Here is a 27,470-nt window from a genome sequence, read left to right as displayed (position 1 = left end):
CGTTCTACCACCACTGGATCGGAACTCGTGAGCGATATTAAGCAAGAATATAGCTCCACCCGATCAAAGACAAATAGTTGTTTTTAGTAGAGTATATGAGATAGTTTTTCATATCTGAATTTTCAGCTGGTTTGTCACAGTACCACTAGAAATCCCACAAAGTTCTATAAAATCAATAAAAATCATACTGTCATATAAAACAGTTTACATTCCACATAAATGCCAGCAAATCTTTACAAAAGCTCTGTCAAAAACTTTCGAATCCCTGTGTGTTTTTCTAATAATCTTCTTTCAATAATGTTGAGTAACTAAAGCAATACGAGTGTGTTTTGCTGATATTATTACGTATGTATGTTATCAATGCTCTTCTCGACGTGATGGCCTCATAAGACACGGCGCTCTGAGTCCAGCTTGGTATATTGCGCCGATAATAAAAATCGTAGTACCGCTTGGTTTTGTGTCGATAATAAAACGGCACGGCTGAATCCTGAAAATGCCAACGCTAAAAACCACCCCAATCGTCTGTACCACATATCTCCAACCAGCAAAAAAAAAAGAACAGTGTATGTGCGAAGCAGTTTTATTGGCACACATGTCCTAAATGTGTTTTCTTTATTTTTCAGTAGCAAGGTATTGTAGATTTTTAGGCATTTTCTATAAATGCATCTCTTTCAAAGAAGTTGAAATTTATTAGACGTTACAAAGATATTTTTCATGAAGTGATATGCTTGTGTCACGTGTAAACTAACTCTAACGAAGGTCTAAACTCTAAAGAATTAGTCCCCAACTGACCATCAACGTTTCTACAAAATGTTGTCTGAGTTTAAGTAACAAAGAAAGAAATAATTTTGAACGTAGCTGTTCAAAGTTACAATCATAAAGAAACTGGTATTCGTTGATGAAATAACACCCAGAGGAAAAAAAAACAAAATAACTCTAGGTTTAAGTTTTTTGAGATTTCAAACTACAGATATCTATATAAGTTATAATATAAAACAACAGTATGCTCAATTTTCCAGTAATCACCTTATATATAGTTATAGAACAGTCGTTTCTGCTGCGTCATGTGTTCTCTGGTTCGAACATGTGTTTAATTTGTTCTAAGGTTTTACTTTTAACACTTGAAGAAATGTTTAGTTTGCTCCTTGTTTTTTTACTTTTAATACTTAAAAGTATTTAGTTTGTTGTTTGGTCTCTACTTCTAATACTTGAACAAGTGTTTAATTTGTACTTTTATTTTAACATTAACATTTTAACAAATATTTCACCTCTTCTTTAGTTTAATTTTAACTTGTTAACATATATTTTGTTGTTGTTTTTTGGGGGAAGGGATTAATTCTTAACATTTAAACTAGTGTTTAGTTTATTACTTGGTTTCACTTTAACACCTGTATAGTTGATTTTGTGGTGTGGCTTTTAACACCTAGAAAAGAGCTTAGTTTATTTTCTGAAAGCTAATGTCATTACAGTTTTTCCGTCTTTTAGAAATGCCTTGATTTATTTCTGGACATCAAGTTACGAATCAGCTTTTACACAAAACGAGGTCGTTTGTAGTAATATGGTAAAACACTGCTTTCACACAATGTTTGTGGTATGAACATTTCTTTTAGTTTATTTCTATTCTTCAAATGAAACCATATAGAACTAACAATTGGTATAGTAAGACTTTTACAGGGTCCATTTTAACTGAAGTAAATAACGTACACATATATACAATTCTTATAAGAACAAAAGTTCCAGTTCGATATTTTTGGCTATTTTCGTGTGACCTAGATAACCTGTTTCGTACAAAGCAAATGAGAAAAAAATTTGATCATTAACATTGTGTGATGCTCGTAACCATTTGTATGTATGATCGTGTCTGTAAAGAACTGTACTAAGCTCATTTAACAAAGAAATCCAAGAACAAATCTTGGTTTGTGTTCCATTAATAAATTTGAACTCAAGTACAGGGTGTTCGGAAAGTTACTGTGCACTTATATATTTATTAACAGACAAAACTGCACAGTGCCTTTCCGAACACCCTGTACTTCTTCAACCGTCTCGTTTAGGTGGACGCTGTTTATATATATAGAGTGAATCAAACGTATCGTTGGTTAGACTTGTCACAAACTAAAATATCATTAAGACAATTGAAACCAATTTAATAATGCTTTTTTTTCAAGAGTAGTAGTTGCTACTTAAATTATGTTCTTTTTGCCCTACACTATAGTTTGTTTATTAGGTTATATGACTGTGCTCCATAGAAAGCCACAAAAATAACTTAACACAATGCTGACTCACAAAGATTGGTTTTATGCGTGGGTAGAAATGTTATATGCATACTAAGAAAATGGGTTAAGAACTGGAATTATAATGATGCTATAATTAAAAAGAAATACTAACGTGATATTCAATATGGTAAATATGAGCAGCCCGTTCCTAACTATCCTTCAGACCAAAGAAAATATTGTGTTTAATAGGCTTATAAGTTTTCAGCTAAATCGCTATTTTGTGTCTGGCCCGAGTTAACGATTTCTTGAGGCGTTAAGAAAGAATGAAAAAGGATGAATTTCCTCAACGGCGTGAACACGTGCAGATAAAGGTACCTGTTCAAACGGAAGCTCAAAATGTCTTGTGTTACTCTAGTTGTTTACTCATTCCACAAGTTACGGAGAAAACACGTTTAATAAAACTGGAAAAACCACAAACTTATGTGGAACTAATAGAATAACGTTTGTTTCGGCGGTTGGAATAAATTATTTTAATTTAATTTTGGTTTAAATTATCTGCCAGCATTACTTGTTCTTGTGGTCAAAATCAATATTTACACATATAGACATTAAAAGAAATTAAATTACATTCTATTAGTCTTTATTACGAGATAGAGTATATCACTAATACCTCTGGTAAGTTTGTTTGTTTATTTTTGAATTTCGGGCAAAGCTACACGAGGGCTATATGAATTAGTCTTCCCTAATTTAAGAGTTTAAGACTAGAAGGGAGGCAGCTAGACATCACCACCCACCGCCAACTCTTGGATTACTCTTTTACCAATGAATAGTGGGATTCACCTTCACATTATAACGCCCTCACGGCTGAAAGGGGCCAGCATGTTCGGTGTGACGGAGATTCGAACCCGTGACCCTCGGATTACGAGTCGAGCGCCATACCGGGTCCCCTCTGGTGAGATCGTACGACATTTATTAGAAGCCTTTTATATACTTGACATAATTACGTGTTATTTGTGCATATTCTTTGAATTGAAAAGTTCAAAAACAAGAATATACATTACTGTTCGTTTAGTTTTATATTTGTACTTAACGTATGATTACTGCACACACATAAATTTGGAAAAGTTCGAAACCTTAATGATTTCAATCTTCCTTACAAAGTCAACTTTTCAAACGCTTTTTATATCAATGTGGGGCCCAGCATGGCCAAGTTGTTAGGGCGCTGGAATCGCAATCTGAGGGGCGCAGGTTCAAATCCTCGTCACACCAAGCATGTTCGCTTTTTCAGCCGTGGGGGCGTTATATTGTTACGATCAATCTTACTATTCGTTGGTAAAAGAGTAGCCCAAGAGTTGGCGGGGGTTAATGATAACTAACTACCTTCCCTCTAGTGTTACACTGCTAAATTACGGACGGCTAGCGCAGATAGCTCTTGTGTAGCTTTGCGCGAAGTTCAACACAAATATATCAATGCGCGATGTTTATTTATAATTCGTTGTGTTAAACTGTTGAAGTCAAATTTCAATGAACCAACGCTGTATTATTTGCAAAAACGTCTTATGCTTCTGCATACACTGGATATTAATATTTAGCTGAGAACTGAATAACACAAATATCCTTTTCTTTCTACCGGAACACATTTCCTGTTTAAAACGAGTGACAGGAGCAAAGAATAACTAACTGCACGTGGCTTACGCATTTATTGTTGGCAACTAGTGTAAGTTATCGTCTTCTGAACTCGAACACTTTATTTTAAATTCAGTAACTGATCTGATAAATTCGCTGTTGTCGTTTCTCGTTCAAGTAAAAATAAAAATCATTTCTCGCGTACACTTTATCCAGCACGTGGCTCTCAGTTTCGGTTTAATTAGAAAGTATGTATAATATTTCATTAATGAAATTAATATGTATTTTGTATTTTGGTTGTAGTAGATGTGAAAAGAATAAAACGGTGTTCCTGTTCTCACCACCAGTTACTAAAATATCTGAGCTTACTTTTATTTTCGTACGTCTAAGTAGCCCAATAGACTAAATGGGCCCGTTATGTTTTATCTCTGAATGTTGCAGTTGCAGTAAGAAGGTACAAATGAAACAGAATAGGAAGTAGGTAGGCGTGGCAGTGCACCAAACACATCTTAGTGAGTGTGGTGTCTTGTAAAAGAACTTCCTCAATGCAGAAAATACATTAAAACAGACTTAGAAGACCACTTTCTCAAGACCACTTAGCTACACTGTGTTGTTGGCAGTGAAAAGGAATATTCTGAGTGAATCTCGACAACAGTAAAATTACATAGTGGTCAAAATAAATTATTGTCAAATCTCTCGATTGTTTCATCTTAATTCTTTGAACGTTTGTTTCTATTTTCTGTTTGAGAACAATTGTCCATTGATATTTTCAAAGCATACAGTTGATGATAGCAGACAGTAGAAAGTTTCTATTATCCGTGCGCTGTTTTCCTAGTATGAAACTAATATATTTGATAGAACATGCTAAACATACTTCTAGCATTGCCATTTAAGGAGAAAAATCAGTCAATCAGTTTTAGAAATACATTCATAAAGGAGAAAAAAAAATGTTTCTGAATGAATCGAACGAACTATAGAACCGGAGTCCTTTGTTTTATCTTAGCCTCCAACACAATGCCTATCCGTCCATGGTTATATGTCATCATCATGCTGCCTGACACTTTAACAAAACTAGAAGGTTTCGTACCACCATCACAGTCTAACACTTTAACAGAACCAGGATGTTGTCTACCACCATCACGCCACCTAAAACTTTAACAGAAAGAAATTTTGAGTATCGCGGTCTAATGTTATAGCACATGAATTATATAAATGGTGGTGGTGCGCAACGTTATGACTTTGTGAAAAGTGTTAAGCGTTGTGATTGTGATATGTAAAGTTCTCGACGTGTTATAACATTAGAAAAGAAGTCGTTGCTAAAGGAAGTCGTTGAAAAGACTAATAAATGAAACAAACGGCTGTAGAAAATGAAGTTCCAGTTTCCAAGGGTTTAATGGCTCTAGAGTTCAAATAAATCGCTCAGCCGTGGTCCACTTTTTCAAATAAATCAGTCGAGCGTGGTCCATCAAATGTTATAAGAAACAAGAAAGAAGAGTGTTCGTTTCGGAGATCATTTATATTTGATCTCTAAGTGTGAAATGATATTAGTAGAACCCTGATATCTGAAATGAATACTTGAATTATTTATATACCAATGTGGTTCTCAGTTTGTTGTCGGAAACTGTGATGTTCTAAACCCATATGTCAGTACTAATGAAGAAAGAAAGAAACTAATCTATTACACTACGAGATACAATAGAGAAGAATGTAAGAAGTATTATGGCGTATGTGTGTATGTGTATGTGTTTCTGTTGCAAGAAACACACGCACACACACACACACATGTGATTATAATAAAATAAGTTGTTTTGTGACGTCTCCCAGCAAGCCAAATCACTACACACCACAAAATGAAATTGAAAAATAAAACATTTCCACACATACAAAGATATATATATGATGTCACAGCCTTGTTCTATGACAAAGCTTGTTTTTTTTATTGTTTTTTTGTTAAGCCAATTCGGGTATAAAATGTCTAAGTTAACTTCTTTGTTTGGTAAAATATAATCAGATATTTAATCTAAGCAGGTTATACAGTCTGATAAACAAACTTTAATAAATTATTCTGATTTGAATGACCTGGATTAACATTATTATTTTTATTATTGTAGTAAGTTAAGTTAATTTGGAGATTTATTTATCTTTATGTTCGGAATAAACACAAAAGTTAGAGTCATTTTCATATGGCTTTGTTTCTTTACTATTACACTAAAACGAAGGTACAGTCGTTTAGAAATCCAATAACACATTTTAAAGGTAGAGGTTGTATTCACCACTCTTCGTAATAACAGAAATTTTCGATACAAATAGAATTTTTCTCACAAGAAAATTTTCTAAAGTCATTTTTCGTGTTTTTGAAAGCTTTATGCAAAATTTTGTATGACAGATGAAACTTACTAATTTTGGCCATAGGCGTGTAGTTATGGTTAAGGCACTTGGATCGCGATATATTGGTCAAGAGTTCGATATCTGTCATAGAATATGCTCGTCCTTTTAGTCCTAGGGGCTTTATAATCTGACGCTAAGGCACACTATTCGTTTTACTAAAGTATTCAGAGTATATAATGCTGTTATTCTGTTTGTTTGTTTGTTTTTTTTAATTCACGCAAAGCTACACGATGGCTATCTGCGCTATCCATCCTCAATTTAGCAATGTAAGACCAGAGGGAAGGCAGCTAGCTTGTCATCACCACCCATCTCCAACTCTTGGGCTACTCTTTTTACCAACGAATAGTAGTGTTGAAAGTGCGAGCATGTTTTGTGTGGCTGGAATTAGAACCTGCCACTCTCGCATTACGAGTAGAGCGCCCTAACTACCTGGCCATGTCGAGCCTATGATGTTCTAATTGAACCTACTTTGATCGTAATGAAAAACATGTGAATTGTTTGTTTTAGAATTTCGCACAAAGCTACTCGAAGGCTATCTGTGTTAGCCGTCCCTAATTTAGCAGTGTAAGACTAGAGGGAAGGCAACTAGTCATCACCACCCACCGCTAACTCTTGGGCTACTCTTTTATCAACGAATAATGGGATTGACCGTCATTATAACATCCCCACGGCTGAAATGGTGAGCATGTTTGGTGCAACCGGGATTCGAACCCGCGACCCTCGGATTACGCATGTGAATTGAAGCTGTTAAAAGTAAGAGCTTAAGAAAAGTTAAAGTTATGTTGCGATTTATTTACGTAATTTCACGATATTAGAAAAACACGTAGGTTTAAAAAATTAATTAAATCCAAAAATTATAAACCATATCACTTTCAAAAGTAAAACTTCCTTTTTCAGGAGTTATCTTTCAAAAGGTAAACTTTTTTTTCGGGGACTTATTTTTCGAAAGCGTTCGGATTATACGATTTCCCAATTTTGTCTCTAAGAACTATTTTCCATTGTATTACATGAAATTAGGGTTTTCTTTCAGCAGCTATTTTCGTCAAACTCTGAAATTCTTCACCGATTTCAATTTCAGGCTTCCAAAACTAAAAATATTTCAAATAGATTTTTAGCTCTAATTTTAGTGAAACCGAAGATTTAAAAATGCTAGAATGTTTTTAAGCCGAAAGATTTATCTACTTTAATTCTGTGCCTGTCCATGATAATTTTTTTGTAGCGTGTAGAGCGATTAGAACTCAACCAAGCCTAGTCTCCTAGGAAAACAAAAAGTAGTCCAGTTTACTTTATTCTTGCTGCATCAGCAAGTACAACGTATGGAGGAGTCTGATGGTCGTGACAAGGTTAAATTAACTGTTCTTAAAAACTTCGGAACATGAAACACAGGCAACAGTGGATACAGATCTAGCCCTGTGTTAAATAAGGATAAGTCTAAATTATTGGCTATCAACAGTCGATAAATTAACTGATAAAATATTTCTAAAACCGGCTCTCACGAAAATTCAAAATATTATAGACAATTTCCAAGAAAGGAGAAAATAATGTTTTGTTGGGTAAGCTCTCCAACAAAATTTATATTTATCCAAAATGCACAGCAATAGAAGACCAAATACGATGTTACTGCCACCAGATGGCAGCAGTACCGAAATAGTGACGCGAGTAATAAAAGCAACTATTTATTATAATTGTAAGAAAGCTCTGTTTTTATTTCTCTCGACATGCATACTCTTTGGTTGTTAAATGTTTCTAGAATGAATCTGTGTTTGTTTCCATTCAAAATTAATGGTTCCAAAAACCAGCTTTCTCTTTCTCTGTGAAACTACAACACAAAAGTCATTTGGTGTATTTTTAGGCATTTCTAATTGTGTTCTGTACTAAGATAGATGTAAACGCTAATGGCAATTCTCATAACACATTATGTGGTTTTTATGGCTGCTTTTATTAGCTAGCCCTCCGCTAGTATAGTGGTAAGTCCACGAATTTACAACGCTACAATTAGAGGTTTGATTCCCCTTGGTGGTCTCAGCAGATAGCCCGATGTTTCAGAAACACACACCTACGCTTTTACTTAAACTTGGGATGTGTGTTATTTCTTGCTATTAGAATTCTGCATAAAATTGTACAATTTCAGTGCAATGTTACCTCAGCATGAAAGTCTAATACCAAGAATATAAAGAATATTTTCAAGTTTGATCAAATTGTAAGATTAAGTTTACCGCAGACGAAACATGCTTGACAGCAGAGCATACGGATTTCTTGCCCTACTTTAAAGCACACAGGACGATTACTAATTCCAGAAGTTGTTATGGTACAATCACAGTCACCTTTTGTGGAAGGAAAAAAAATGTCTGAAAAACAAGCAAACGTTTTCGTTGTTGAAACCTGAATAATTAGGTATTTCTAACTCTGAGCTTTCAGGTGGATAAGAGCAAAGAGAAAGGGAACTTCAGATATTGGAAAACAATTAGAAAATCGCTCATTCCACATTGTAGTCAGGTTTTCTCTAATAGCTCTAATTAAGAAGTGCAGGCTTTTGAGTATGCTTAGAAATTATATTAAAGAAGAAAATATTTGGAATGTTTTAGACTATTCATTTTTGCATGTATAGATAAGGATTATTTGTTTTCGAACCTAGGACTTTGACTCTCTGACAATACCGAGAGCTTATTTTGTATAGTCAGGATTTCATGATATTATAAAAAGGAATACACTACCTACTTTGTACATGAAGTACAGTATCTCTAAATGTTCTCTGCTAGACAAATCTGTTAGACTAGTCCTATTAATTACAGGAAAACAGGAAATTCGATGAGCAAATTGTGTGCTTTTTCAAAAGTGACAGTTAGAGATTGAAAGATGAACAGAACAACGTTTGATGAGCTGAATTGTGCTAAACTGTTTGCAATGCCATTAGCATGTACTTTATTTGTCACTGTCGACTTCACACAAAGACAACTCACAATGTACAAATTATCTGTCTACGACATAGCTTACAAACTATTCGCTACAAGTACACAAACACGAAAGAGACGTAACCTCAAGTCACAGTAGCTCACATCTTACTGTCATGCCGTCGTTACGATCGAGAGTGACGGCACCGTTTTAAACATGTTTTTACGGTGAGTTCAATCTCGACATTGGTCAGTGTCATTGATGAGAGTGGTAATGTCCACCTCAGTTGTGTTTTTAAATTTGTAAAGGCCATTGGTCTTTTTAACTCTGCTTAAGATTTTAATCTGAAAATTGGACAATGTTCTATTTTAGCATGATTTCTTTTTACTGATTTGCCTTTTTACCTTTTTAGCGGCTGTTTGGCGCAGATAGCCCAGTTGCTTTGTCCCAGTAAACAAATATCCAACCAAAATCGTAACCACAATATGACGCAAGCTATTATCTACAGCAAGGACTTAATTTAGACTGGTACCAAACTGAGACTTGACCAGAATTGAAACTGAGCTGACACTGGAACTTGAGTTACCGAACGAACCAATAAAAGGATGTAATTATATCAATAGCGTTTTTCTTTATGGTTCCCACGATCAGAAAACAAATTTTACAGAATGACCATTCCATATCTCCATGGAAATATCGGGTCATGATCACGAGAAGGTCAACATTTCCAAATCGTTGTTGACTAATGACAATATTACAATAGTTCATAAAGATTGAATCATTTACTTATGTAAAACAATTAATATGTTCAAGCATACCTGAATTTCAATGTTACAAATATAAAATACAAAGTTATAAAAAAAGTAGGTATAATATTACTAATATCACTTTACTACTAATTTTGTACTTGAAATATTTTATTTCTAATCAACGTAATAACGCAATTCGTTTTAAACAACGTAATATCTTTCAATAAGTATAAAGACTAAGCTTACATATATCCGTCCCTAATCTTAGAAGTGTAAGAATAGAGAGAAGGCAGGTAATCATCACAACCCACCGTCAACTCTTGATCTACTCTTTTACCAACGAATAGTGGGATTGATTGCTACACTATATCGCCCTAACGGCTGAAAGAGCGACCACATTTGGTGTAACGGGGATTCAAACCCGCGTTCCTCGGATTACGAGTAGAGTTCCTTAACCACTGGGCCATGCCGAGACACTTACATATATCTAACATATATATCTTTACACAGAACTATATGATCAATTACCAAATGACCCAAATTAAACAAAACACTTCCCATCTGGATAATATGATTACTAAACAATAAAGATATGGTGAAAACTACGTATTTTTTATAATATTAAGTTTAGAAAAAAGCCTTAATGCTATTGAATATTTTAAACAGTTTTAGATTAATAAATAGATACATTCGTTTTTTATAGGTAAATTTGATTAAACCAAAAAAGAAAAATAAATAAAACAACATTGTATATAAACTTTAAGAATTAATATTTAATACGAACGTGAATGTTTTAAAATTAAATTTGACACAAAAAGCGGAATTACTTGACAAACAGAATAACACTCTGAAAAAAAAAGTTTTGCAGTTTATTGGATCAAATTGCAGCTTTTTACTCATGATTAAATTACAAAAACTAAATGAATATCAGAGTAATAGAAACTGGATTTATGAAAACATTAACAAAAGCTCGAATAATCCAGTAACCAAGCAACTTGAACGTAATCAAATATACGAGATGTTAGGAAAAAGAAAAAGTGAAATAGCATAAAAGTGAAAAGAAAATTGAAACGTTCACTATCTTGTAACGCTTGTCTATTTGTTTAAAATTAAGCACAAAGCTACACAATTAATTATTTGTGCTCTGCCCACCCTGGGTATCGAAACGCAGATTCTGGCATTGGAAGTCCACAGACGCATCACTGTGCCACTGAAGGGCATTTTATACAGAACAAACACTGAATTTATTTTATAAAACAGTACGTTATAGAACATGAAAATTCGATAGATGTAACTTGAAAGCTGTAATTCAGAAGAACTTGATTCTTAAACGATTGTAAACACTTTCACACATCTACCTGTGCTTCGTAAGTCGTTTGATATGAAAGTTGGGTATGTGTCCGTACTAAGAATTTTCTCTGTCTTAATACAGGAAAAAGGCCCGGAATGGCCATGAGTTTAGGGCGCTTGACACGTAACCTGAGGGTCTCGAGTTCACATCCTTGTCACATCAAACGTGCTCTCAGCCATGAAGCGTTATAATGTTATGGTCAATTCCACTATTCTTTGATAAAAGAGTTGGCGTTGGGTGGTGATGACTAGCTGCCTTTCTTCTAGTCTTACACCGTTAAATTGTAGACGGCTAGAATGTAGGTTTGCGTGAGACTCAAAACACAAATAATAAAGCAAAAAAATTGTGTTATCATATGTGGTGAATAACGAGAACTGAGAAGGCACGAAAGTCATTGAATTTCACTTATTTTTTTTAATTTCACACTGTTTATAAAATTCACTTTTTTTTGAGACAGAAATGAAGGTTACCTTGGTGAATATGAACTATAATAACAATGCATGTCATAAGATCAATAATGGTACAATATTTAAATTGTGTTTCAGCATATGTTTTGCTTGGATTATTATCTCTCACAGTGTGTAAAAGTTTCAATACAGCATTCTTGATGTATTCACAAATATGCTTTTAACAGGACGTACTACGAGATCAAATCTCTGTCGGACTTTGATCGCGAAACCACGGACACAGGGCCCGGCATGGCCAAGCGTATTAAGGCGTGCGACTCCTAATCTGAGGATCGCGAGTTGGCATCCCTGTCGCGCCAAACATGCTCGCCCTTTCAGCCGTGGGGGCGTTATAATGTGACGGTCAATCCTACTATTCGTTGGTAAAAGAGTAGCCCAAGAGTTGGCGGTGGGTGGTGATGACTAGCTGCTTTCCCTCTAGTCTTACACTGCTAAATTATGGATGGCTAGCGCAGATAGTCCTCGAGTAGCTTTGCGCGAAATTCAAAAACAAGAACTGTTAATTTCAGAAATAAACGGTTATTTTTATACATGTTAACGTAACTAAATATCACTTTTTTGTCAGAGTTATTAACATGTATAGCTTATAGATACTTCCCAACAGAACAGTCAACACAGATATGAAATTACAAACGGCTAGCACAGATAGCCCTCGAGTAGCTTTGTGCGAAATTCAAAAAACAAACAAACAAACCACGGATACGGAATATGAACACACTACGAATAGTCATGAAGAATAGCGTGCTTTCAGCTAAACTTTCAGCTATTTCTTCGTCACAACTCTAAGAAATTCTTATCTTAATTCTCAAGGTCACGTCTTCTTTAGTTCGACCGGAGGATTTCCGAACAGATCTGAAATTACTATACCATAAATCTTTCCACGGTTTCTCTTAAACCGGTTTGGAAATATGCTTTCTCTTTGATTTGTAACTCACGGTTAGAAAAACTGGAATATTTAGAATATCTCAAAATCATTTACCTGGTTTTCGAACTGTCTCACAGTCACACGTGGTAACGCGATAGTCGCAAAATTCCATAGAAGATATTTGAATATTCTTTGTTGATTTGCTCGTCTCCAGAAAAAAAAAAAAGGCATATGTGCAATGTTGCTGTGTGCTAATTTTGAGTGTTTCATTTTCAACGAGAAAGTTAAAACTTTTGCTGCGAAAGAGCTGCCTTTGGTTGCATCATCGTACAATGATGTCGTTTGTATTGATAAATGGGTTACAATGGTTTGTTTGTTCATAGTTAAATACGAAGTTACAAAATGAGTTATTTGTGCTGTGTCCACCACAGGTATTGAAACTCGGATTTTAGCGTTATGAGCCTTTAAATTTAACACTTAGCCACTGAGAATAGCGGGTCAAATAGGTGAATACCACTCTGCACCTTTTATTCTAATTTCAATACTTTGTAGAATATCGACAATTATTACTTAAACCTAAATATTAATACTAAATATTTTTTAATACTGCTTATTTTCGAATGCAAAGATAAGTTGCTAACTTTTTATACTTTAATTGCAAAAGACGTATCAGTTCAAACATAATACAATGGAAATGTTTATGTCCACACTCATCAATATGAACAGATACAATGGAAGCTTCTATGTATCGTGTTCAAACATAATACACTGGAAATGTTTATGTCCATACTCATCAATATGAACAGATACAATGGAAGCTTCTGTGTATCGTGTTCAAACATAATACAATGGAAATGTTTATGTCCATACTCATCAATATGAACAGATACAATGAAAGCTTCTATGTATCGTGTTCAAACATAATACAATGGAAATGTTTATGTCCATACTCATCAATATGAACAGATAAAATGGAAGCTTCTATGTATCGTGTTTTCTCAGAGTTAGTGTGTTGTTTTTTTTTAGATTATATACGACTTTTTCGTTTCCAACCAAAAAACATAAAACGTGGAATTGGAACAGTAATTTGAGAGAGGAAAAAAAACACAGTAGAAGTTTTGTATAACATTAACATAACATCTTTCTTATACGTGTTCAGATATTTAATGACGAAGTCCAAGGAAGTTGAAAAGATATTTGAAGAAAAGCTGAACATTAAAAAAACATGTTTGGGGTAATCATGATTAAATGAAATAGTACGAACATATCATGATATTATTAAGATTTACTTTCTGCTAAATTTAGAAAGACTTATTAAATAAAGCACGTTATTTGCAGTAAATTATCAATAATAAAAGTGTGTTACTAAAGTTTATGTTATTTAAACTTCCAGGGTCAGAGTGAATGTGTAGGTGGATAAACGCAATCACTACTATAAAGTGCTCTGTCCATATATGTACATGAAACTAAATAACAGCAATGATAAAAAATATTAATATCGTTTTCAACTGGAACGTCAGCATTGTTGTAAATCACTTCTGAAACTCTAGCTTCAACTAGTTAGTTTCAATAACTTGTAACGTACACGGCTGTAGTTGTTTTGATAAGTTTCAGAGAATTTCAGGGATGTTTATCTTGTGATTATTGGTCAGCGAGTAGCAATAACCATTTAAATATGTTAGTTATGAGTTATAGTGTTGAGATTTTGATTGCACTCATTTTATGGTTCATTGAAACGGGTGTATCATAAGATTTCGTAATGATTTGTATTTAAAAAATTAACTGAAACAATGATTGGCAGCAAATGAAATTTGGGATTAGTAAACTGTTTAAAGTTAGAAGGTAATGAATGAGTCACGTTGGATGAAAATGATGCAAAAGTTGCGTTCGGTGTGTTGTACAGAAGATACTAGAATACAAACTGAGAGAAAGTGTAGGTTTCGTTTTATAATGTCAGAAATGTTGTACGACAAGAATTGGAAAAAAACACACACATCAGAACCATTCTTTCCAAATAGAGATTCCTATCATATAGATTCTGACTTAAAAGTTTGTTGAATAGTCAATATGGTTTCATTAGTAGAAAATCTTACCTTATTAATCATTTGATATTTTTGAAGAGGTTTAGTTTTGTGTAGATGAATGGTACTGGTGGGGATTTGGAATTTTAAGAAATTTCTGACAAGATGCCAAATAAAAACCTTGTTTAAAAAAATGCATCTCTAGGTGTAAGGGATAGGCTAGATAGGATAGATTAGATAATTGGAAAGAAAAGTGGTTGGATGGAAGCCAGAAGAGTTGTTATAAACAAAATTCTCACAAACTGGATCACACGTGGAGCACCTCAAAACTTGTTATTGGAACCTCTGCTCCTTTGAATCTACATCAATGAAAATATGAAGGAATGATCAATAAGCCATTCAGATTTGCCGGCTGTCGGGGAGAAGGTAGCGATTATACAATGGGATTTGATTTTGTTATGTGGTGAACTTAGCGATTAAATGGCATGTGGGATATAATAATTAGAATTATAGGTATAATTTTCAGGGAAATAATCTTAACATGTTATCAAAGAAAAGAACTTTCGTGTTATAGTTCATTGGTCACTTAATCCATCCAAGTAATATGTTGTTGCTAACGGTATGGCAAATTTTAGGTTTATCTATAGAAACATTGAATACAAGTCTAAAGAAGTTATGATGTCATTGTATACGTTATTGGCTAGTTACAGTTGGAGTAATGTGTTTAGTGCTCGGCTCTTTACCTTAGGAAGAACATTGAATTGTTGGAAATGGTTAAGAGGAGGGTTTGTAGAATGATACTTGGGATAGACGTATTGTTATATTAGGATAGGTTAATAGAATATCGAAAACTGATCTTTCTTGGAAAACAAAGAGGAGTTTGAGGGGATCTGATCCAGGTGTTTAAAACTGTTAAGAGAATCGATAATGTTGATGATTCTTTTTTTTCGTACTTAGTAATTAGAACAGTAGGACTAGGGGACACAGGTATAAATCCTGGTGGGACAGGAGTTATCTCTCCAGTTTAGACAGCTTTATTTTTGCATCAGAAAAGTTGGCCTTTGGAATGGATTACCTTCATATCTTGTGGCTGCAATTAGTTTAAGGCAGTGTGAGCGAAGGTTTAATACATACGTGAATGATAAGGGCTGGCTTTGATATTTTATTTTCATTTACAGTATAATTTAGTAAATTGGACTTCCCAGATGGACCAACAGGCCCTTTGTTGTTTTAAGCTATATTGTATAAGTGCAAAAATACTTGGTATGTTGCATGTGAAAAGAAAAAGAAATTGCATTTATTAATGATATTCTTGCCCTGAAGACTTTTTTGAGCTTAATTATAGCTAGAAAACTGAAATCTAACAGGTTTGTGTATCCTATTAGTTTATTGGAGATAGGATTATTGTTTAGCTTGGAAAAGTGGTATTTGACTGTGCTGACACTCATATTGAAAAAGGAATGTTAAGTGATGGAATTAATAGCTAATATTTTAATAAAGCGATATTTATCTGTGTTGACTGTTCTGTTTGGAAGTATCTATAAGCTATACATGTTAATAACTCTGGTTCGAATCCCCGTCGCACCAAACGTGCTTGCCCTTTCAGCCGTGAGGGCGTTATAATGTGACGGTCTTTCCCACTATTCGTTTGTAAAAGAGTAGCCCAAGGTTTGGCGGTGGATAGTGATGACTAGCAACCTTCCCCTAGTCTTACACTGCTAAATTAGGGACGACTAGCGCAGTCAGCCCTCGTGTAGCTTTGCGCGAAATTCAAAACAAAACAAGACAAAGTTCTATTTGGTTGTGTGTTAGCTTTTTTTTTTAATATTGGGTTACTATCATGTTCGAAACAGAAGTGATACTTGGCTGTATCGACTTCTATGGTTTGTGATGTTGGTTACTATCATGTTGAAACAGAAGTGATACTTGGCTGTATCGACTTCTATGGTTTGTGATGTTGGTTACTATCATGTTGAAACAGGAGTGATACTTGGCTTATCGACTTCTATTGTTTGTGATGTTGGTTACTGTTATGTTTGAAACAGAAGTGATACTTGACTGTATCGATTTCTATGGTCTGTGATGTTGGTTACTGTCATGTTTGAAACAGAAGTGATACTTGGCTGTATCGACTTCTATGGTTTGTGATGTTGGTTACTGTCATGTTTGAAACAGAAGTGATACTTGGCTGTATCGACTTCTATGGTTTGTGATGTTGGTTACTGTCATGTTTGAAACAGAAGTGATACTTGGCTGTATCGACTTTCTATGGTTGTAATGTTGGTTACTGTCATGTTCAAAACAGAAGTGCTACCTGGCTGTATTGGTTGTTATGTCAGGAAAAGAGTGAAACTACAAAGCCAGAAGCAGCGAAGATAAGAGGCAGTACACGCAATATTACCAAAAGTATCAGGACAACACGCATTTCCTGCTAGTAATAGGTTCGTTCTCGCTGAAGCTCGATGTTTCTAATGGCACAACGTAGCGTAAGATTTCTAAAGGTCAGCAGCTGTCATAGATAACTAGTTGAGATCAATATGCCATGAGGAAGGAAGCCCGCAGACCTTCAAAAATATAGTGATATTCGTTAGAGCGTATTTCTGGATTAAGAATAACATAAGTTTTCCCTCGCAATAGCAGGAGGTTGTGTGAGGTGTACAGTAATAACTGAGATAATTAACAAAACGGACGACACATTTTCTCAAACACTTTATTGCATATAGTTGACAAGACAATCAACGACAAAATGCCAAGAAGGATAATGGCTGACCTGGAAATTTCACAATAAAATAAACAGAATATTAAACGAATGGAGGCAGCAAATGTAGTTGAATAATCATGTCCTCGGATCTACACGATTCATACCAGACGTCAAGAAGAAGAGTCGCTTGAAAGTTTATCTTCTGGCTTTATGGAATCCCAGAGTTCCAACTGACTTTTGAAGTGGCGTCACCTGTTCAGGTTGAGCCAATCACAATCAAGTAAACCAGTCTTTCTTTTCACGTGATTGTTGGATAACTTCACAAAGAAGTCGCCAAAGTCCAACAGATCAATGAGAAGGCAAAGACAGTCGGAAACTCTAATAACTGTAGAGAGAGAGAGACGACAAGTGTATGGTCATTATTGTAAATGGTAACACTGAAATTGTTTGTTTTATATGCAAATCAAAGAGATTTTACCAAAATTAGCGAGATTATTAGTGTAAACTTATGGGAAGGTATGTAGTTTGTAAAATAAACAACTGTACCATTGGCGGTTTAGGGAGCTGAAACATTTCAACTTGCCCACTCACAGCAAAACCTAATATAGCTAGCGTAATGCATAATAGAACACCAGTAGACGTGCTAATGTGAAATAGCTGCTCAAAACTAACCTGTGATTGTACTACACAAATTTTGAAATGTTACCAATGAAAAGCATTCACATGATATTAAGTTCATCGCGCACTACGCGTAGATAGACCAGTGCTTCTGGTGAACACAGATTGTAGCAATCCTTAAGTCACTCATCATAGCTCTAAATACAAGGCGTCGTCGACTCTCGTTAGCGCCCTGGAAAAAGACATTTGATGAAAAAAATAGGAAAATTAACATATTCAGCAGAGAATAATTGTCTATTCTGTCTACGCTGATTGGTCAAGCAACTCAAAATAGTATGCATGCAAAGCATGGGGGGAGGGCTGAAAGCATGCCTGGGAAATTTCGAAAAAAAAAAGATACTCAGAGATTGAATTCTGAGATAATTTCACTATAATTTATTGAAAACGTTAATTGTTTACAAGCACTTAGTGACACAAAAAAACAGTTGCTCACGGACACTTATACTCACCATGGCAATAAGCAGGCATGACCATGTACAAGTGCAGATTACGCATGTAATTTATTGAACATTGTTACATTGATTGATACATACTACCATATATCCATCTATTTATCGAAAGACAGTTTTTGAAGTATAAGTTAAATGTTAAAAACTCCACAGTTACTGTGATTAAATTTTGGTCCGGCCGTCCTCCGGATCTGCTGCTCCAGCGCACACGTGACTGTGTTGTCTCGGTTCTGAAGAGTTTCTATTGTAATTATTTAATAAAGTGAACTCCATAGACTGAAGAAAGTGTACACTATGCTGTTACTCTCATTTATACTACTATAAAATTTAATTATCTCTTGGATTAGTCATTAATCAAACCCGGTCCGGCATGGTCAGGTGGTTAGGACACTTTACTTGTAATCTGAGGGTCGCGGGATCGAATTCCCGTCACATCAAACATGCTCACCCTTTCAGCAGCTGGGGCGTTATACCATAACGGTCAATTCCACTACTTGTTGAAGAAAAGTAGCCCAAGACTCGAGTTAGCGGTGAGTGGAGATGACTAGCAGCTTTCCCTCTAGTCTTTCACTACTAATTTAAAGACGGCTAACGTAGTTAGCTCTCATGTAGCATTGCGCGAAAGTAAAAACCAAACACTAATCAAATTACATTTTAACAGTAACTTTAACTGAAAGGACCATTGGATACCAAAAACAGAATTTCAACAGTAGTTGATTGTGATAATATTTAAAACTGGAAGAAACACTATGAGAGTAAACGTACACGCACACGATACCATTAAGGCATCTCAATCAGTAAAGTTACTTTCTAGAGCCCATAAGAAAGAAGAGAGAAGGACTTAATATATCACCCACAATACAAAGGGTGTAGAGTTTGAATGATTGTTTTATATTTAACCCACAAAATTACACTATGGGCTACTTGTGCTCTGCCCACCTTGGGTATCGAAACCCGCTTTTTTGCAGTATAAGTTTACAGACATATCGCCATGCCACTGAAGGGAGCAGGGTGTAGGAAAAGCTCAGTGAACATAAATGTAATAGAAAAACAACTCATCACAATTTTCAATAATGTTTTCTGTAGCCAGTTTTATTTTATATATATGTTTTAAATATAACATCATACGTTAACCACTAAATTTGACTGTTTTTGAGTTATCAAATTGTCAAGTTAATGTTTTTTAAATTAGTAACAATTGTTCTCCACCCTAAAGGTCCGGCATGGCAAGGAGGGTTAAAGCATGCGACTCGTAATCTGAGGATTGCTGGTTCGCATCTCCGTCGCACCAAACATGCTCGCCTTTTCAGCCGTGGGGGCGTTATGATGTGACGGTCAATCCCACTATTCGTTGGTAAAAGAGTAACCCAAGAGTTGGCGGTGGGTGGTGACGACTAGCTGCCTTCCCTCTAGTCTTACACTGCTAAAGTAGGGACGGCTAGCGCAAATAACCCTCGTGTAGCTTTGCGCAAAATTAAACAAACAATCCACCCTAAAAGTTAAGTAAAAAAATAAAAAGCCTTATGAACTTTTATCAGTCGGTTTAATTATAATTATTGCTCCAAAGAGTAAGAAGCGTTTAAGTTATACTTTCAAATGCACCACAAAAATAATCGAAAACGTCACAAAATTATTAAAAATGCCTATCATTAGCGACATGATTTAAAAAGTATCTTAATAAATTACAAAAAAATAGATTTCAAATGAATGACTTTTAAAAACGCGAAAACGTATTTTTATTTCAAAGTATCACTGGCTGTCCGTGAAAAAAAAATTACGTATCTCACATATTCGATTATCATCACAAAATAGAAGGTTGTCAGATACTATTTCGTCACTCATTTTTTGTGGAAATTGATTGTATACACTTAAGGTTGTCCAAACTTATGATTAAGACATTGGAATCTTTCAAGTTTTGTATATTACTACAAACTGTTTGTTTTTTTCTTTTGAATCATTTTGGTATATGAGTGATTTTTTTTGCTCCGGAGGGTTGCTGGACACTGATGCACGGGGACCGTGCTCCGATTCTATTTGACAATGTTCCAAATCCTCAGCTGAATTCTTGAAAAATCAGAATTGAAAAACATGATCGACATTGGACTGAAATGTCGAAAATCTCTTGCCTATAAGGTCGATCCCGAATCTTTTCAGAACCTAGCGGAGCCTCCAGTATCAGTAATTTATGTACATCTTATGTGATACTTTGTGGTTATTCTTCTAGGTTTTCCAACTTAGGTATAACATGGCAAAAGCAATCGTTGACAGATTTCTCAGACACAAAATATCAGTAGTTGTTATTTGACATTACTGTATGTTTTAGGTTGTTTATTGGTTGTTTGTTTTTGTTTTATTTCGCGCAAAGCTACAGAAGGGCTATCTGCGCTAGCCGTCCCTAATTTAGTACTGTAAGACAAGAGGGAAGGCAGCTAGTCATCACCACCCACCGCCAACTCTTGGGCTACTCTTTTACCAACGAATATTGGGATTGCCTGTCACATTATAACGCTCCTACGACTGAAAGGCGAACATGTTTGGTGCGATGGGGAGTCGAACGCCTTAACCCACATGGCCATGGCGGGCCTTCTAAGTTATTTAATCGTTAAAAATGATTTTGTTACTTCATTTAAGACGATTGTTTAAAATTCGTGCTATATTATTATGACCGTTTTCTATTTTCATCACTGATCTCTCGGTCATTTACAGGGAACTACATCGGCCGCTAGACCATTGTTCCATTGGACGCTCATCTCACGACCGCCTTAGGACTACAATTTGCATGCCAGCCAAGAGTGCGCGTGCGCACTGGCGGCGGGAACGCGAGCCGTCGTGCCAGACGCTAGCGTGCCACAAACTAGGAAAGATGGAACACTGTGTGGTGGGTGTAGTGTCGGCTGTTGCCTGGTTACTGCATTGGAACACGTTATCAGCAGACTTCGCCTACGATGACAGGTGAGAGGACTTATTGTACTGAAATTTTTAAATACTCTCATGTATTTTTTTTTATCCGTTAAAGAACGAGAGGATTAACCTATTTCACATTATTAATCTCAAACTCTGAAACCTGCGATAGGGTTAGCGGCTCATTGTGAGTCGTCACCTTGTTGAGTACGGAAGGCGCCAAGGGCAGACGCTCAGAGTAAACGGCCAAAGACAAAATTATGTTATAAATTTAAAGCTTAGAATGAATCAAGAAGTATGAACAAACCTTTAACGTAGTACATCTCATTGAAAAAACACCCAAAAAAATCAAACCCAAGTATGAAGTTTATAAAACGAATATTGTTGAAAATCTAAACAATGAGCTCAAACATTTAGGAAGCAAGAAGTTAACCCCCGGTCCAGGTCGAGCTATAGGCCTCAGGCCTAGCTCTGGTGATTACTCACCTGTTAGACCCGGTCTCTCGGAGGCCACGTCGGCTTGTCTTCTTGGGTCGGGGAGACTCGGTTTATGATGTGTTTAGAACCTATCAGTGTCAGGTTTTTTCTTTTGTTGATGTGAAATGATGGGATACTGAAAACACAATGAAGGTTTTGAATGACAAACACGTAAATTTATGACAACTTCTAAAGTTTTTAATTTTTTTCAAAACAATAGTACCTTATATTTTATTGTTCTTTCTTTGCACATGTAATTGATAATTAATTTTTACTTTTATTACTTGAAACACTCATTTTATAAAGTTATATGATTTACCCTGAAAAGAATACCATTTAACCTCGAACATAAATGAATTACCTTCAAAGCTTTGTTAAAAAAGCAGTATATTTAAATAATTTTCTAATTAACTGTTAAAAACAATTGGAGGAAATTCAATGTGTGATTCAGTGGTAAGCCCTAAACTGAGTTTCGATATCCGGGGTAGACACAGCACTCAATAAAGAAGCCCTTTTTGTAGCATTTTGCTTAACAACAAACAAAAAACACACGTTTACAATGAGCAGTACTCCCTTAGTTTAGAAAGGACGTTGAGCACGCCATGTGGTTATTAGAAACTGTTTTATCAGTTGAAAGAAATGGCTCAAAAGGTATATTACAAATCCAGGATTAGGGGCTTAAATATGTAGCAAAATTGTCATATGGTTTAAAGATTTATATCAGTATTTGTTTTAAAATATAATTCTCATGGTATGGCTCAAAAGGTATATTACAAATCCAGGATTAGGGGCTTAAATATGTAGCAAAATTGTCATATGGTTTAAAGATTTATATCAGTATTTGTTTTAAAATATAATTCCCATGGTATGGCTCGAAAGGTATATTACAAATCCAGGATTAAGGGCTTAAATATGTAGCAAAATTGTCATATGGTTTAAAGATTTATATCAGTATTTGTTTTAAAATATAATTCCCATGGTATGGCTCGAAAGGTATATTACAAATCCAGGATTAGGGGCTTAAATATGTAGCAAAATTGTCATATGGTTTAAAGATTTATATCAGTATTTGTTTTAAAATATAATTCCCATGGTATGGCTCGAAAGGTATATTACAAATCCAGGATTAGGGGCTTAAATATGTAGCAAAATTGTCATATGGTTTAAAGATTTATATTATTATCTGTTTTAAACTATAATATCATTCCCATGGTATTGTAAAGGACACGCATTTAAAAAAAATAATTTCACTGATTTTTCGTAAACTATGAGAGAATAATTCATCAATGACATATGAGCATCATGTGTTTCAATTACACTAACTGCAAATTATGGTTGAGAAGAACAGTTTGATAAGTTTATATGTGAATAAAGAACCACTTCTTTAACGAGAAGTTTCCATCAAGAAAGTCACACATTTTGTGTGAGAAAACTCCAGAAACTGATAACGCAGTCTTAGATGCCAGTTCAGAACAAAACGTTTAAGCGTAAATATGAGCTTTAACTGCTGATAAAGTATTTAAATGTTAACGGTACCATTAAAAAGTCAAATTTAGTAGGTTAGCTAAATGACAGTAGCTTCTTTTTTATTTAAAAAAGCATATGATTTTTTATCTATTTCTATAGTTATCTTTCTGTTCGTGTGCTCTTCGTTAATTCGTCTTGTGCTAAAGGGCAGTAAATGTTAGACGACACTTTATTACCGCTCTATAGACTCCGGCCGAAAGTTTTAAAAAATTCCTCAGAGATTTTAAGTTGGTTTGATTTTGAGCTAGTTAGTGATTTTCTACGTAATTTGTAGATGTTTGATTTTGTATATTTGTTCAAAATACCTTTTTGCATACAGAAGAATATAGCAGTAACAATTAGAGTGATTGATTCAGGAAACGGGATGCATCGCTACTACCTTGCAGTATTTCATATTGCTGTCAACAACTTAAAAGTACAGATATTGGTACGAGACTCAAATGAAGTTCGTTTATCGTTCTATAATAGAATGTTTACAGAGTGGTGAGAAACAAAAAATCAAATTGTAGGCACTAAACGTTTGATAGGAATGACAACATGTACATTATTTAATAACTATGTTACCTCTCACATGCATGTGTCACGCTGCCTCGAAAACACAAAATATACCATTTTTGATTTATTTTCATACAGGACTTCAAGCATCTTCGTGAAGTGCTTTAGTAACATGTGAATGGTTCTCAACTTATTTTCTTCTTTTTAAAGCAAAATTAAAATTATACATTAAACTCATAAATGTATTGTCATCCAGGTGCGCTGCTAGAAAAGTTTGAAGTAACGTTGTTGTGTTTACGACAATACAAAAGAGCATGCAGGTTGGACAGTGGTTGGTTTTCTACTAAACAATGCGACACTCAGTGCATGTGTGGAGTTATTGACAGGCAAATGAGTTTATTCACATTCGCTTCTCGTGACTTTTTCCATTGATGCACATTTTCATTGTGCATAGTAGTTTGTCCAGAACGAGGCTAACGACACTCATGTGCAGTAAACACTTATTGACACGTGTAAGGTTATTCAATGTTGTTGTGTTTTTCCTTAACAAAATGCATAAACATTTCATGTGAGCCAGACTAGTCGAACTTTGTGCTCTTAAAAATGGTAGTAATACAGTGTCTTTACCCTCTAAAACTTGTGAATAGACATAAATAAAAATTGTTTGTACTCCAGAAAAATTGTTTTTATAATTATATACATGGTTATTACACAGAAGTTTATATTTTTAAACAACACATTCAACCATATTGAAGCTTCATTGAATGATGTGTTATTCTATGTTGTCAGTAATACATGTGACTTAAGGTTTAGTTAACAGTAACACATGAGTTATTCTAGTAAACCTGATTACATTGAGTCATACAAACTATGATTCTCTCTTCAGTCCTTCACAGATATATACTGTACTCTTAAAGGTACTAGCTAGCTGAGATAATAGAGTCACTAATGTTGCCACCGTATTCCCTAGTTTACGAATATAATTGTTATTTTAGAAACATTAGCAGAACGTTAAAGTTATGTTCTAGCATCTCAAAGACAGCAAGTGCTGGAATGCAGATATTTAAATCTAACGGAAGATTTTCCACTTATAATGTAACTAGAACCTTAATTAACATACTTCTACCAACACACATGATCCAAATTATTCAATAATAATATGAACAATGCAGCGTTTTGTAGTCATTGGTTCAGTATTACTTCTGACTATGTGACTTTAAATTGCTCTTAGCAGTATGAATTCTGACTATGTGACTTCAAATTGTTCTTAGCAGTATTAATTCTGACTATGTGACTTCAAATTGTTCTTCGCAGTATTAATTCTGACTATGTGACTTCAAATTGTTCTTAGCAGTATTAATTCTGACTATGTGACTTCAAATTGTTCTTAGCAGTGGTTAATTTTGACTATGTGATTTTAAATTGTTCTTAGCAGTATTAATTCTGATTATGTGACTTTAAATTGTTCTTAGCAGTATTAATTCTGACTATGTGACTTCAAATTGTTCTTAGCAGTATTAATTCTGAATACGTGACTTTAAATTGTTCTTAGGACTAGTTGAAACAAAATCGTTTTACACAACTTTGGTAGTCGTGTTCATTCACTAAAAAAAAAAAGTTGACCTACGGCCTGAGCAAACCTGGAAGCGCTTGTTCCCCATTGTTGATCACTGGATTTATAAGTTTTATCGTGATAGTTTCCAGAATACGCAAGTCTCTTTGTGCGATCTGAGAAAGGTCTTGAAGTGTTAGTTGGTCGATGGGCTGTCGATACAGTTCAGTACGTGTTTTGTTGTATGTATGGGGTTTACATTTTTGAAGTTTAGATGTTCATTGAATCGTTCTTGTCTGGTGACTGTCGACGAAGAAAAGACCTCTGTACAGAAGAGCTCGAGCTTGTTGGTCGTTTTCTTGGATTGCTTATAAACATTTACCTCAAAATTACAAAGAATAAAAATTCTTTCCAAAATACAAGAATTGGAGATGTTGGATAATTAAATCACAGTATATTGAATTATTCAAATAAGATAATTTATATGGAGTTTTAGAACTCCATCGAGTCGGCTTTTTGTGAGAAAAATGATACTTAATCTGGTCAGAAAATTTCAAAAATGACAATATGATCTGGAGAGTATTGACTATCTTCTACTAATCTAATTGGCCAGGTTAAGCTGCTCGACTCATAATCTGAGGATCGCGGGTTCGAGTCCGCGTTACACCAGATGTGCTTACTCTTTCAGCTGTGGGAGTGTTATAATACTACGGTCAACCCCACTATCCGTTGATATTAGGAACAGCTAATAGAAACATCTGTAATGATGGACTAGATTAGCAAGATATCTCACGTACCTTGTAAGGTGTCGTCTGCAGTACAGCGTACACCGACTTTCGTTTAAGCTTCAATATCATTTTATACAGTGCGAGCGTAATTGTTTTATTAATTGAAATACTTGAAAATTATTTTTTTAAAAGGAGACATTCCCTTATTTATAGTGGGTTGCGACATTGTAGCTGCTAAAATACTAACACAATGTTTTTCTGTTTAAAGAAATGACACATTTTTTTCAAAAGTTTTAGCGGGATATTTTTAATGAAAATAAAGTCCACAAAATTGCGCGTATAAGGAAGGACTCCTCATGAAAGAATGTGTCTCTCACAATATTCCAACACACTGTGAAATATTGCAATGTCCAAGTCCGTAATGTTAATTAATTAATTTAAAGAGTTTAAGGTTTTTGTATTATTCTTTAATCTGACGTCTATATAATAAATTTAAGACACTCGTGTGTGATAAAATATATATATGTATACATACCGTCGTAATTGGAGAGTAACTTGTTGATGTAATCCTGTGATGTACCATTTTGAAATTTTTAACTCCACTGATCCAGTTTGTCCAGTTTTCCACGACAAGGATGCATCTGATGCTTATCAGGAGTTTTAACTAGCTGAATATGTGAAGCACGGAAAACGTGTTAGGGTGAGGTTTGTTTGGTGGGATATATTGCCATAAATTGTTCCTCTTCCAAAATAGGGCATTATATCAAGCTTTGGAGCCGTTTTCCGCACCTTCTGTGCCTCCAAATTAGCCCGAAGGTGTGAACTGTTCGACGCCGGTTTGTGGCGCTGTCACAGGAGATAAGCTTGTATTGGGTTTAGGTGACATTTTGTCTGTTTATCTGGCCACAGCATCTTGAGAAACTGGCAGTCGAAATCAGTAACGTAGAAGAATACTGATGAGACGAAATATTGTCCTGGGTGGAGTTATCAGCTTTGACATTAACATAGAAAACCAATAACGCTTGGAGTTAATGAGGATGAATATAAGCTTACTGTCATATAAACCTACATTACATAAAGTATGACATACCTTATATGAATATTTTATACTCTTTAGAAGCCTTAATTGGGGAACCACAATGTATCGAAATTGGTTGCAGTGTTAAAGTCTGAATTGAAAGCCAACTAATAATTAAAGTAGAATTTATCGAAATATCATAAAATGGAAGTACATGCTTTTTACTTACGTTCAAGAAGATGCAAATTATCCTTTTTTTTCAACTGATTTAGAAATACAGCATTTAGGCAACATTAAATTATATATTATTTTATAAAATTACTCAGAGCTTATTAGCGGTAATATCATAGTACGTTTCATAGTTAAAGACCT

At 34.8% G+C, this 27,470-nt stretch overlaps 1 protein-coding gene and 1 long non-coding RNA gene across 3 annotated transcripts in view; one reads left to right on the top strand and one right to left on the bottom strand.

Annotated features, from left to right (window-relative positions):
- The window catches only part of LOC143229677 (protein O-mannosyl-transferase TMTC2-like), a 262,964-nt gene that overhangs the window by 69,719 nt on the left and 165,775 nt on the right, over nt 1-27,470 (top strand). Inside the window, exon 2 of one of the 2 annotated variants that reach the window (XM_076462361.1) lies at nt 21,107-21,352. In XM_076462361.1, the coding sequence (XP_076318476.1) occupies nt 21,180-21,352 (173 nt within the window). In that variant the 5' untranslated portion in view covers nt 21,107-21,179. Of the gene's footprint in view, nt 1-21,106; nt 21,353-27,470 lie in introns of those variants that run through there. The other variant, XM_076462362.1, reaches the window with a different exon arrangement.
- LOC143229678 (uncharacterized) lies at nt 17,327-26,975 on the bottom strand. Its single transcript, XR_013015993.1, has 3 exons — nt 26,616-26,975; nt 21,788-21,914; nt 17,327-17,658 (listed from the first exon to the last, which is right to left on the bottom strand). It is a non-coding gene; the product is annotated as an uncharacterized LOC143229678 (long non-coding RNA).

The sequence above is a fragment of the Tachypleus tridentatus genome, chromosome 10 (genome assembly GCF_004210375.1).
Source record: "Tachypleus tridentatus isolate NWPU-2018 chromosome 10, ASM421037v1, whole genome shotgun sequence".
Lineage (NCBI taxonomy): Eukaryota > Metazoa > Arthropoda > Merostomata > Xiphosura > Limulidae > Tachypleus > Tachypleus tridentatus.
Note: the sequence above shows the minus strand (reverse complement) of the source record. Positions and strands in the feature narration are given on the sequence as shown.